This window comes from Notothenia coriiceps, unplaced genomic scaffold, assembly GCF_000735185.1.
Source record: "Notothenia coriiceps isolate Sejong01 unplaced genomic scaffold, NC01 NC01_scaffold00024668, whole genome shotgun sequence".
Taxonomy (NCBI): Eukaryota; Metazoa; Chordata; class Actinopteri; order Perciformes; family Nototheniidae; genus Notothenia; species Notothenia coriiceps.
In genome coordinates, this window is record NW_011357369.1 from 243,944 (window position 1) to 256,066 (window position 12,123).

Here is a 12,123-nt window from a genome sequence, read left to right on the forward strand (position 1 = left end):
TTGTATTCATGTGTCAGCCATTTAGTCCTTGTCACAAACAGCCTGTAGAAAATCCCAGTGCATGAAACTAAGTACTGTCAATTATACCTGAGGCACTTCTTACATAGGTCTTGCTTTCATTTCCTGACTATGATTCAGATTGACTCTGTCATGATGCATTTTACATTTATAGAGTACAAGGTATACAAAAAAAGGTGTTATAAAAAGTCTTCTTGGGTCATATTTGTAATGGTAAAATTATCTTATATTGCTCAAGTAAGAATCTGAGGAAGGTCCAACAAAATGAACATGAGCATTGGTACTTATACGTATCCAATTTCAAGTTTTTCAAGTCTGTCCCTTTGTTTGTTTGAAGTGGTGTCAAAGTACTGGGTTAAGAGTGGTTGCATCTAAACTGTGAGATGATTTGTATGTGACTGTATTTAGCTGTAGTGTATAGTTTAACAATCTCATAATCTAAAAGCTATGTTCCTGGTTAGGCCTTCGGTGCCCGCTGTCTACTCTGCTGTTGTACTTCAATATTTAAGTAAACTATATTTACTTTCCACCACTACTTTTATGTAACTCATTTTCTATATCTTAACGTATAAGTTTTTTTAAACGGTTTTTGGTTGTTTTTCTTCCTATTATCTTCTGTAACTGTGTTATGCTCCATGTACAACAGAAAAGGTTAATAATGTGTGTGATGAGTGGGAAAGTGTTTTTGTGTAATATAGTCTCACAGAAAGGTGACACAACAGGAAAATGAAACACTCTGAAACATTAAGACTGAAGCTGCTGTTTTTCAGAGGAGCTACACCGTGTAACAGTTCTGAGGATTAAGCTTTTGTGGTGAGTGTGTGTGTGTGTGTGTGTGTGTGTGTGTGTGTGTGTGTGTGTGTGTGTGTGTGTGTGTGTGTGTGTGTGTGTGTGTGTTTGTGTGTGTCCAACTGTGCCAGAGCATCCCTTGCCCTTTTCCTGTAGAAAACCAAAAATATCTGAACCGAGTTGTGACAATATTTCCTCCGCCGCGCATTCCCCGAAACCCATCTCCCTCCGCGCGCCTATTGGCCCGCAGGATACATGACGTTTCCTTATATGCGCTGTGATTGGCCAACCCCTCCGCCTGTCCTCCTGACTGATAGCAGTGGAGCCACAGGCCCCGCCCCGCGGCAGCAGACGCTATTTGAGTGGGACCAGCGGATTGTTGTATCGAGCCGGTTTAGTGTCGTCAATGGGAAGCACGCGAGACGGTGGCACAGAGAGTTGCGGTCTACACCGATATCCGCGGCTGCACCATGCTTTCCAGCTCCATCCCGTGTCTGTGGATTACATTTTGCCTTCATTTATGCTGCTGTGTAGACGGCGGACAAGCACAGAATGCGAAGGAAGGTAAGTTCTTAAAGTTTGGACTCACATTCGGAAGACATCCTGCAGAATTCGGAAAAAGGTTCCGCGGAAAGCCTCCTCGTATTTATTTTTTAAATTCAAATCACAAGCTAGTTACTCAACAGCCGGGTTTGTGATAGAGCCAGAGCCGTCGGAGGGGGTCGTTGTGCGGGGTGACAGCGCTCTGCTCCCGGCTGTTAGGCAGCGACCTCTCGGGGTTTTTACGCACGGAGCTGAAACACCGTAGAGCTCGGATTAGACGCAGGAGCTTCGGTTCTACTTTACTCCAGCGCCACTGCGTTATAGCCATAACTAGCATAACAATATATCATGACAAACCAGGCAATATCAGCGGATCGATGGCCCAGCAGCTCCAGGGATGTGAGGGCTGTCGGTGTGGAGGCAGTTTCGGAGGATTATATCCTCCAAAGTGGCCTAGGCTCTAAGTCTAGTTTTACAGGAAAATACGGCACATTGACGCGGAGCCGTTATCTGCCTTAAATTGATCAGCTATAAAACACCCAAAAATAAAAGAGGATTCAAATATATAAAAAAGGCTGAAAATATGCACTTTTCATTATGTAAGGTTAAATTATGTTTTGTGTAAAATTAAAGGGCAAGTATTGCTATTCCCGGCACCAAAACTACTGTGTAATAACCAAGCGCGGTCCTGGTGTAATGTCTGATATGAATGGTAAATAGTCGGCGGTTATATGCGGGGTTTCGCGGAGCTCCTTGCAAAAAAAGGTACACACATAATACAAAAATAAAGGTAAGAAATAATAATGTTATTTTTCACAGCGATGCATCCTGACTGCTCTCATGGTGAAGCTTTCTACTCATTTAAACAACTTCAGGTTTTTCTGAGCCTCCGTTCCGCCGCTTTGCGCTCTCTCACGCGGAACATAAACAGGCTGATTGGAAAAAAATATCTCCTCCACAGATTTAAACTGCACACAAGCCGCATGTTCTGTGGAACTGTTTTAAGGCCGATTTAAACTGAAACACTCCTGAGTTTAAGCTCTCCATCGGAATGACAGCAGCAGCCGCTTTGACCTTAATGGAACAACTTCCAATGAAAAAGCGAGTTTTCATAAACGCACAATAAACGCATATTGTTCGAATAAACTCGCTATGATCATACGCGTTATTATTCCGTATGTGCCAACATGCACCTCTGCTTTTAGTCTCTATTTCTTGTAAATGCACATGTCAGTTTCTCCGTCTGTCTCAGAAAGTTCCCTGCAGTGTCTCAGGACCGTCCCTGGCCAACTTGAGGCCCCACGCAAAGTTAGATGATGAGGCCCAATGTTTCGCGAGCGTCGACGGGGTGGTAGTGGAGCCTCGCAGCGGCGACACCGTACCGCGCCACAGTAATTGCGCCGCATACACGCAGGTGCGCCGCATTTGCGGCTCAGTTGAGGATACCTCCGCAAGATGAGGCCCCCTACGCAGTCTGCGTGATCTTCCTGTAGGGAGGTACGGCCCTGTGTCTAATGCATATTAATCTTTTAGCTTTAGTTGCTTGGAATAAGGTCACGGCTAACTGCGCTATGGATATGGATGTGTGGCTGGTCAGTAATACCTGTCCCCTGTGAGATTTAACCACCTGCCTCTGGTTTCCTGTCACTAGTGACTCTGCTGGACTCCAAGGCACAGCAGACAGAACTGGAGTGGATCTCCTATCCTCCCAATGGGGTAAGTCTGTTAAAATTCTCCATCGCGCGGATGTGCTCCATATCTATGTTACAGCTCTCTCTGATGTCCCACATCTGTGATAGGAATAATAATATTTAGACCGGGCATGAAACATACATAAGGCTCAGTGCTAGCTGAAGTCTTTGCAGAATTCAGGAGGCTCTTTTTGTCACTAAACTCTACAGGGTTTTGACATTCTGAGCACAAAGGCCTTAAGCAACCCGCTTCCAAGCTGCAGTCTGATGAAAAGCAGGCTGTGAGAAACTTTAAATAAATAATGTGAGCAGAAGAACATAAACTGAGCATAATCAGTTTTTAAAGCTGTGTTGATATAAATGCAAAAACTTATCTCTGAAATGTATTTTTTGTACCTTTGTCGTATTCTCTAATGAGGCATCATCTCCAGATTCATTGCCAATAATTTGATGTCCATCTCAGTGTTATTGCTTTTAAACTGTGTTGGTCTCTATTGGAGGTGCTCACTTCCACATGTGTTCTTGTTTCAGTGGGAAGAGATCAGTGGCCTCGATGAGAACTACACTCCCATTCGCACATACCAGGTTTGCAAGGTCATGGAGCCCAATCAGAATAACTGGCTTCGGACTAACTGGATAGAGAAGGGCACTGCCCAGAGAATTTTTGTGGAACTGAAGTTCACCTTGAGGGATTGTAACAGCCTACCCGGGGTGGTGGGCACGTGCAAGGAGACATTCAACCTGTATTACCAGGAAACAGACTCGGAGGTGGGCAGGAGCCTGCGGGAGAACCAGTATGTGAAAATTGACACAATCGCCGCAGATGAAAGCTTTACCCAGGGTGACCTGGGCGAGAGGAAGATGAAGCTGAATACAGAAGTGCGCATAATTGGCCCCCTGTCCAGGCGGGGGTTTTACCTGGCCTTCCAGGATGTAGGGGCGTGCATCGCCCTGGTGTCTGTCAAAGTCTATTACAAGAAGTGTTGGTCTATCATCGAGAACCTGGCCACGTTCCCGGACACCGTGACGGGGTCGGAGTTCTCCTCGCTGGTGGAAGTGGAGGGCATTTGTGTAAATGATGCTGAGGAGGAGGCCGACAACTCTCCCAAGATGCACTGCAGCGCTGAAGGGGAATGGCTCGTTCCAATTGGGAAATGTATATGCAAAGCTGGATTTCATCAGAAAGGAGACGCATGTGAACGTGAGTACCTTAAAACATATTTGAATGACTCATTAGCATTCACAGAGTTGCTCCTTTCTAACGTATTCTTTTGAAATCCGCGAGGGGCATCCTGGATTACACCGCAAAAGGTGTACCGAGAAAAAAAAAAGAAACGGATATATTGTGATTTGATTATGCAAAGGAGGTAAAGGACAATTTAGGCATTACCGGCCGCTAACCAATGTTGGCAAATGGGATAAAAGCAGTATACTTAACAGCAGTAATATATAAATAAATGATTAAGGCCGAATACACAAATAATTAAAGTCTGTATTAATTGATTACCACTCTCTTTATATCTATGATTCTGTTTAGACTGAGAATAAATAATACATTTAGTTTAGCCCTTGAGCTCCTTTCCTTCTGGCAATGAGCCAAGACAATCTGGAGCAGATACACAGGTCTAGAGGAAGTCCAGCCAGATTTTCAATATCTTCCTAATCTGGTCAAATGACCCTGACAGAGAGGGAAAACAAATAGCCGTGGTACTGTGGAATTCAGGCCTCAGGGTATTTATGAAGGAGCCTAACAGGAAGGGCAAACACAGCTCCGCTCGCCTTGTTGTAGTGCTGTCCTGCTGCTACAATTAACAATAAAGTGCGTTCTGTCACAGTGAATGCTCAGAGGATTATTTTCGGTGGGCACCTGACTTGAAAGATAAAAATCACTATGGATTAGAAGGAGTGATTTAGGTCACACAATTTAAGTGGCCTGCCTTGTCAGCCAATCCTTTTTTGGGGGGCAACCTCAATCTAAGCAGCTTATGAGGAGTAGCAGCCAGTAACAATTGAATGGAATGTGTCTAAGAACAAATTAGTGCCTCTGGCAGACATGCTTTCATGCCACTCTGTCATCCATTAGGGTGACATTCTGAGGGTGGGGTGTTGAAATATATTAGGCCATGTAATTTAGAGCAGCATCGCCAGCCTCAAGTTGTGCTGTGTCTCTAATGTTAGCAGGCTATCGGAGCTCCTTTTTATTGTTCTTGTTGTTTTAATATGCATAGATGTAAGATCCAGTTGTTTCCTTTGGAAAGAAAGCCCACGTTTTATTTCCACAGGGAGAGCGATGCGGCATAACAACCAACAGCTCCGGCTTTTCAAAGTCATTTTAGATTTCTTTCCACATCATATCTTGCTGACCCCTCAGAACAGACTGTTCTAAGTCTCTATTAATGAATCTGTTCATGTGTCAACTAATACAAATATATAGACATAGACAGCAGTGCGATAACCCTACCCTCAGGTTGTGTAAAATCTGAGGAAGAAGGCTCCTTAATGTGTATATGGATCAAACTGGAGTCTTGACACTGCACCTATAAGCTTTATCTCCACTGAGCCATGAGAAGCCTTTGTATTAAGGGGTAGTTCATCTAAATAAAATGAGAATCACGGTGCACCATCAGCACTTCTTCCAGCAGCTCCACTGACATGAACTTGTCCATTCAGTAATTTCCCTGAACACCACCTAAGTATTTCTATCAGCTGAAGAGCAGAGCGATAAGTCCAAGTGGCTGTGACCGTTACAGATGTGAAGTACTGGCATTTGGACCTCGGAATAGCTTGTCTTAGCGGTGTAAAAGAACATCTCTATAATGGTGCCTTAAGTATAAAGGGTTCAGTATGATTGTAACGCATTCGTTTGTACAAAGTGTGGTCTGAAAATATATAAACAATAATAAACGTTAGGTCATGAGTCATGCTCTTTATCAGGTGCTTAAAGACACTTTCAAAGGTAAAAAAACGATGAATGAATACGATACAAATTCAATAAAAATCGAGCTAATACAAACTCATTCAGCACAAGGACACACCATTACTCACACATTAAAAACAGGCTCAAGTGTTTAGACCTGTTTTTAAATGGGCGAACTGGACCAGGGAAATTACATTTATACATTTGGATAACAGAGCAACATTTTAGTTGTTTTATTTGTACTGATAGATGCGCTGAAAATAATTCTATAAGCAATATACAAAGAACAACATCGTCATCTCACCAATCGACATTTGATGCATTCATTGGTATACATTTCAGTCTGTGGGTTTCAGGATTGGAAAAAAGTAATGGTGGTTCTGAGTCCATCTTTGAGACTATTAACTAGCCACCAAAACAAGTAATTTTTTTCTGTTAAGATTTGTGTGGGCGTGGCAGCAGAGTGTTTAAGACCCTGTTGAGTGACATGACTCGCACACTAACATGCTGATGCGTAATGCAGTGTCTGCTGCAGACTATCATTACAACATGGCCGCTGTAAGTTATTCAGCCGGGGGGCGGGTGCAGGTGGAGACAGCAAGTTGAGCTGTCAGTCATGTCATCTGAGGAGCCCCCTCTGTGGGTGCATAGGCCTCCTCTGAAACGTGTTGTGATCCACTCATTCATCACCGTCAGCGAAGAGGGACCCCTTGTCTTTCACTCCGACGCCCCCCTCCCTCTGTCTCTCTTTAACTCTTTGTGTGGCAATCTCTGGGTGTAAATGTCACTCTTCTTCTCCGCCTGCTGCCTTCACTGGTTTCAGTGTAATGGGTGCTGAAAAAGGCCAGTTGAAGTGTCGGCGCAGCCTGCGTTGGCTTCATTTTGCATGTTGTGAAAATAGCCCCCATTCATTCGCTGGTCTTGTTCGGCTCTGGCTGCTGGTTGAGATGGAGCCACGGAGTCGTTGGACAGAGAGAGGGCCCTTGTGGGAGGACATAGGCGTCTTTGTTTGGCTCAGTCCCGGGGAATGTATGTTGTCCGATTTTGACACATCACATCATTGTGGTACTAAATAACGAGTGGCTGAGAAATGATTAACTGTTGACCCTGGACTAAAAAAGGGAGAGGGCTCCGTGACTCTGTGTGGTGAAAAACTCTATCGCACTGCTATCTGTGCATGCTCACAAGATAATTAATGAGAGGATACAGCATCCTCTAGACGCTGGAACCATCCATCTTGACTGTCAGTGAGTCGGACAGAAGTTAGCCGGAGACTGATTGATGATTTAGCCCCCGGGGAGCAGAGCTGTTGGGTTCCGACCACGGCAGCTAACGTGTAAGGAGCCACCAGGCAGTCCGGCCCAGCTCCCAGCCTGGAGAAAAAACTGCACTTAGCATTTCAAATAAAGCCAGGAAGCCAGGAGACAGGAGGTTCCGTACATCTTGAAGCTCGTCTGATTGATAAGGTGTGAATTTAATACACCAAATGCCTTTTACAACTGCTCCAGAGCTTAATTATGCAAATGACAGGTGTGAGCCGAATCCACAAGAGACCCAAACGGACCTCAACCACTCAGGATTGAAATAAATTGTTGATGGATGGGAGCTCATCCCCTCAGTATGCTTCCTGTGAAGAGCAGCATCCTCCCAATGCCCAGGGCTTTATTCTCCGTAAAACAAAGCTGTCTTTGCCGTCTGACATGACATGATTTTCATATTTTTTAAATATTTATACAATTTTTGACATAAACAGGAATGTTGTTTCCTGGCATCACTTCAAAATGTGATGCCTGTTATCTGGTTTAGACAAAACCCTGGGGAGGACATTACATTCATTTAAGTAATATATTACGTAAAATAGCAATAATCTCTGGATCAACTTTCTTAGATATGAGTATTTGCGCGTTTTTCTGTTTTATTTTATTGTTAATGGAATATGTTTTAGTTTTTTGGACTGTTGCTCAGACAAAACCAACATTTGAAACAATCTTGCGATAAAAAAAAGTGTTTTAACATCATTAGTTCTTTATGCTGTATTGATAAATCAATGAATTGTTAAGTTTGCAAATAGTGAGGCCCATCGCAAATGTTCATAACCATCTTTTAATGCATCGTAGCATTAACAACCTAACATGTTCCCATTTGAAAAGAAAATATGTTTTGAACTCTAAGGAGGTATCTGAGTAATAGTTGGATGTTCAGAATTATGAGGTTTATAACAAATATCCACATCTTTGGTTTCAGTGCTCAGTACAGTGTATATCTTTTTTTATTATTCATTTTCTTCCTGCACCAACTGCCTCAAAGGCAGCTTGAAATCGTGATTTGGCAAGCTGTATTTATTTATTTGTACTTCCATATCCACTGCCCTTTTTTAGATATACACTTCAAAATGTGAATTAAAAGCAAGAAGAGGTTGTTTCCGGGGATACAGATGCTTGTTCTGGTTCCAGCAGAGACCAGGTGTCCCTGTCAACATGTCAAATTAAATACAAATGGATCATTTTACAAAAAACTTTCACCGGGAGGCTCATTCAAAAAGTCGTTTGGCTTGGTAAATATTTGTCTCTCAGTTACATTCACTGCAGCAGGTCAAATGGTGAAACAAAAGCAAGGAGACAATGACAATGGTTTGTTCAACTGTTTACTCTGGATTTAAATATATATAGATACTAATACTGCTGCGTAGAGTAACTTGGGCTGATTCCAGGAGTATGCACTGAAGAAACTGAAACGTTGACTTTAATTACATGAATCATGTCAACAGATTCTCTAACTGTATTAGGTAAGTTGAAATAAATAATATTAAGTTTAAATAAGAAATATTAGGTTCAACTTCCTATTATTGCTTTCAACTAACCTAATACAGTTATGTGAAATTGATAAAATACATTTAATTAAAGCCAACATTTCAGTTGTTCCTGTGTGTGTGTGTGTGTGTGTGTGTGTGTGTGTGTGTGTGTGTGTGTGTGTGTGTGTGTGTGTGTGTGTGTGTGTGTGTGTGTGTGTGTGTGTGTGTGTGTGTGTGTGTGTGTGTGTGGTGTGTGTGTGTGTGTGTGTGTGTGTGTGTGTGTGTGTGTGTGTGTGTGTGTGTGTGTGTGTGTGTGTGTGTATTTGTGTGTGTGTGTGCTGTTATTTCTCTTAAAATACAGGGTGGAATTTTAGACAAATTCCCACCGACCATTATTTAAGGCGGTTTCCAAGAACAGGGGAGGGACTCAGCAGTATCCAGGTCTTGGAATCTGACCTGCCCGTCAAACTGTCCCTACGCTGCCTCACATGAATAGACAGAATCCAAGCAAACAGTCATTCTCAAACACACAAAGACACGTGGTCAGCTCAGAGGTTCTTTCAGGGAGACCCCTGCCACTTTGAGTCAGATAGCGTTATTTCCAAGGTGACGCAGGGGTCCGTATGTGGCCATGCATAAGCTCAGTGAATATTAACTTCATTTACACATGGCTGCAGCCCAGCGCCACAATGGAGGCCTGCCTGTTATGTTTAGCAACATGAGCGCCGGCTGACAGGACACTGTCAGGACGGAAGATGGATGATCGCAGCAGTTGACCCCTGATCGTCTGAAGAGTCACCTCTCCGGCCCCCTCTCCCTGCATGACAAAAGAGCCCCCCCCCCCCACAGTGCAGTGCCCTCATCTCCACTTGCACTAACAGGTTCAGACATCTCCATCGATCCTTGCATCCATACCTTTTGCAATTCTAAGCTTTTGCACTTTTTAGCTATCCAAACTGTGCCACAGAAGTCTTTGCTGCCTGCTGACTAGAGAGAGGGATGTGATCAGACAACCGAGCTCCATGTCAGGAGACAAGGTCTTTGGTGTTCTGTGTTGTGTCCCTGTGGCATCAGGGTGAAAGTGATATGTGACGGGGCCCCGGGTCTGAGGGCCCTGCAGTGGAGCTGCTCCTCTGGGAGGCTTCAGACCTCCGGCTCTGTACTTCAATCTTCCTTAAGAGGAAAATCAATAACTTATTACATAACTTCACATTTTTCCCACCTACATCCAGAGCGGAGGATTTAGGATTTAAAATGTGCCGACGATGGCTCTATTGCAGGAAACTCTCTGTTGCTGCCAGAGAATTGTTTAAACGCAGTCCGCTTTACAAAACAGGCGGAATTAAATGTTTGCATTACCATAGTGGGATAATAAACAACATATCTAATTACTATTTTAATTATGTAATCGCTTGCCGTTTCTTTATTATGCTTTTTGATGAATTTAGTCTGTAAAATGTCAGGAAAAAGCAACAATGACCAACCAAATGACTTTAATTTATTTTTTTATGGGATATCTGTGAAGTGCTATAGTGGTGGTGATATCTGCATAGCATTATACTTATTATACATATTCATTATTTTTTAAATTTTTATATATTTTTTGCATTTGGATAAACCGACGCTTTAACAGCAGTCCAGCGAGGGCGGTGTCTTTGTTTGTGTGTGTGTGTGTGTGTGTGTGGGGGGACGGGGACGTGGACGCAGTAGTGACGAGCAGCTAGTCTGACATAGTTTCAGTCCTTTCTGTCACAGCACTGGGACCGGGGGGGTGTGGCGGGGGATTTTGAGTCGGGGTCAGTAGGGTTGGCAGGCATTGGCACAATTCAGAGATAATACTCAGCTGCTGACTGGGGACATTTTCTGTGCCGATTTGGCTTGGGCTGCAGGGGGCTTTTGGCTGGTCAGACCTTTGGACCCTGCTTTCATCCCCTGAATGCAGAGACCCCCCCCCCCTCCTTTTAGAGCTGACCACCTCACCCAGTAAAGGTAGCCCCCTGACGGCCAGAAGGCCCTCTCTCCTGTTTCCATGTGATTTAAATGAACTAGACAAAAGGCGATTAGGAAAGGACATTTTCCATGTCACTGGGAATCCATTTCAAAAAGCCCACTCCACATGATCGCTTAAAGGAGCAGAACGCTTTCTTTTTTCCCCTCATGATAATGCTCCAGGCCCAGTGAGAGGCTTTAAACGCTGAAGGGTTAAATCTTGAAATACCCATCATTTTTTTACCTTCAAATCCATGCAGTATACCAGAAAGAGAAACAGGTGTGAGTTTGTTTTTTGCTATCTTAATTGCCATCGGCAGCGACCGAGTTGAAGCAGTTGTCCTTGAGAGATCATTTTATGTCCTTCACTCAAAATGTTTGCCTTTGTTTGAAGGTCACACACTTCTCTCTGATGTTCATGTCTGTGACTACTACTGAATCCTCAGTACTTAGATCTAAAACAATGAGTAGTAGTTTATTTTCTTCTTAAATGAAGAGTATTTTCCTAAAACAGCTGATCCTGTTAGCTTTAGCTTTTAATTTGTTGAGGACTATTTCCAGCTGCAGATTCATATGCAATGGTTTCTCAAGTCAGTATTTACAGGGGCAAAATTGTGTATTGGGGACTCAAAATAAACATGGTACAGTTTTGTTTTCTTAATTAAATGTGTCCACAAATACATATTTTCACCGGCAGATTTAGTTTTGAAATGACTATTTGAGATGTCTGCCTCCTGACCAATAATATGGAGGTGAATGAAAGTCATTCGTAGTGTTCAAAGCATTAAAACATTATTTAAAAAGTCTACATCTTGATAAAGCAGATAAAGTGTTCATTCATTAGTTGTATTCCAAATTGTCCCAGCTTAAGGTGACCAGATTTTCAAAATTAAAACCGGGGACATTTTGAGTTTTGCGGTCAATATATCATTAACATATCCACTTTTCTTCACTGTTAAAGAAAAAAGGGGGACAATTCTGGTTCAATGTAATTCGAACATTTGAACTGTTGGATACAAACAGAAGGACGATAGCTCATATATGAGACTTCAAAGGTCTTTTATTTTGAAACTGTACATCAGATTGTCCAGATTCTCTCTGAGTGATTAGATGGGGTGTCCTGCTATCACCCTGGAGTGAAATAAGGCTTTGATACTGGATAGTTTTTGTTTTATTCTTATCTAAAAACAGAGGGATGATAGCTCATATATGAGACTTCAGAGGTCTTTTATTTTGAAACTGTACTTCAGATTGTCCAGATTCTCTCTGAGTGATTAGATGGGGTGTCCTGCTATCACCCTGGAGTGAAATAAGGCTTTGATACTGGATAGTTTTTGTTTTATTCTTATCTAAAAACAGAGGGATGATAGCTCATATATGAGACT

The 12,123-nt window shown here is 42.9% G+C and overlaps 1 protein-coding gene across 1 annotated transcript in view; it reads left to right on the forward strand.

The window, feature by feature from the left end:
• The first annotated feature begins 1,207 nt into the window (after positions 1-1,207).
• The window catches only part of LOC104955666 (ephrin type-A receptor 7-like), a 12,932-nt gene continuing 2,016 nt past the window's right edge, over positions 1,208-12,123 (forward strand). Inside the window, exons 1-3 of the mRNA XM_010783050.1 lie at positions 1,208-1,371; positions 3,002-3,066; positions 3,573-4,242. Coding sequence (XP_010781352.1) covers positions 1,278-1,371; positions 3,002-3,066; positions 3,573-4,242 — 829 coding nt within the window. The 5' untranslated portion in view covers positions 1,208-1,277. The remainder of the gene's footprint in view (positions 1,372-3,001; positions 3,067-3,572; positions 4,243-12,123) is intronic.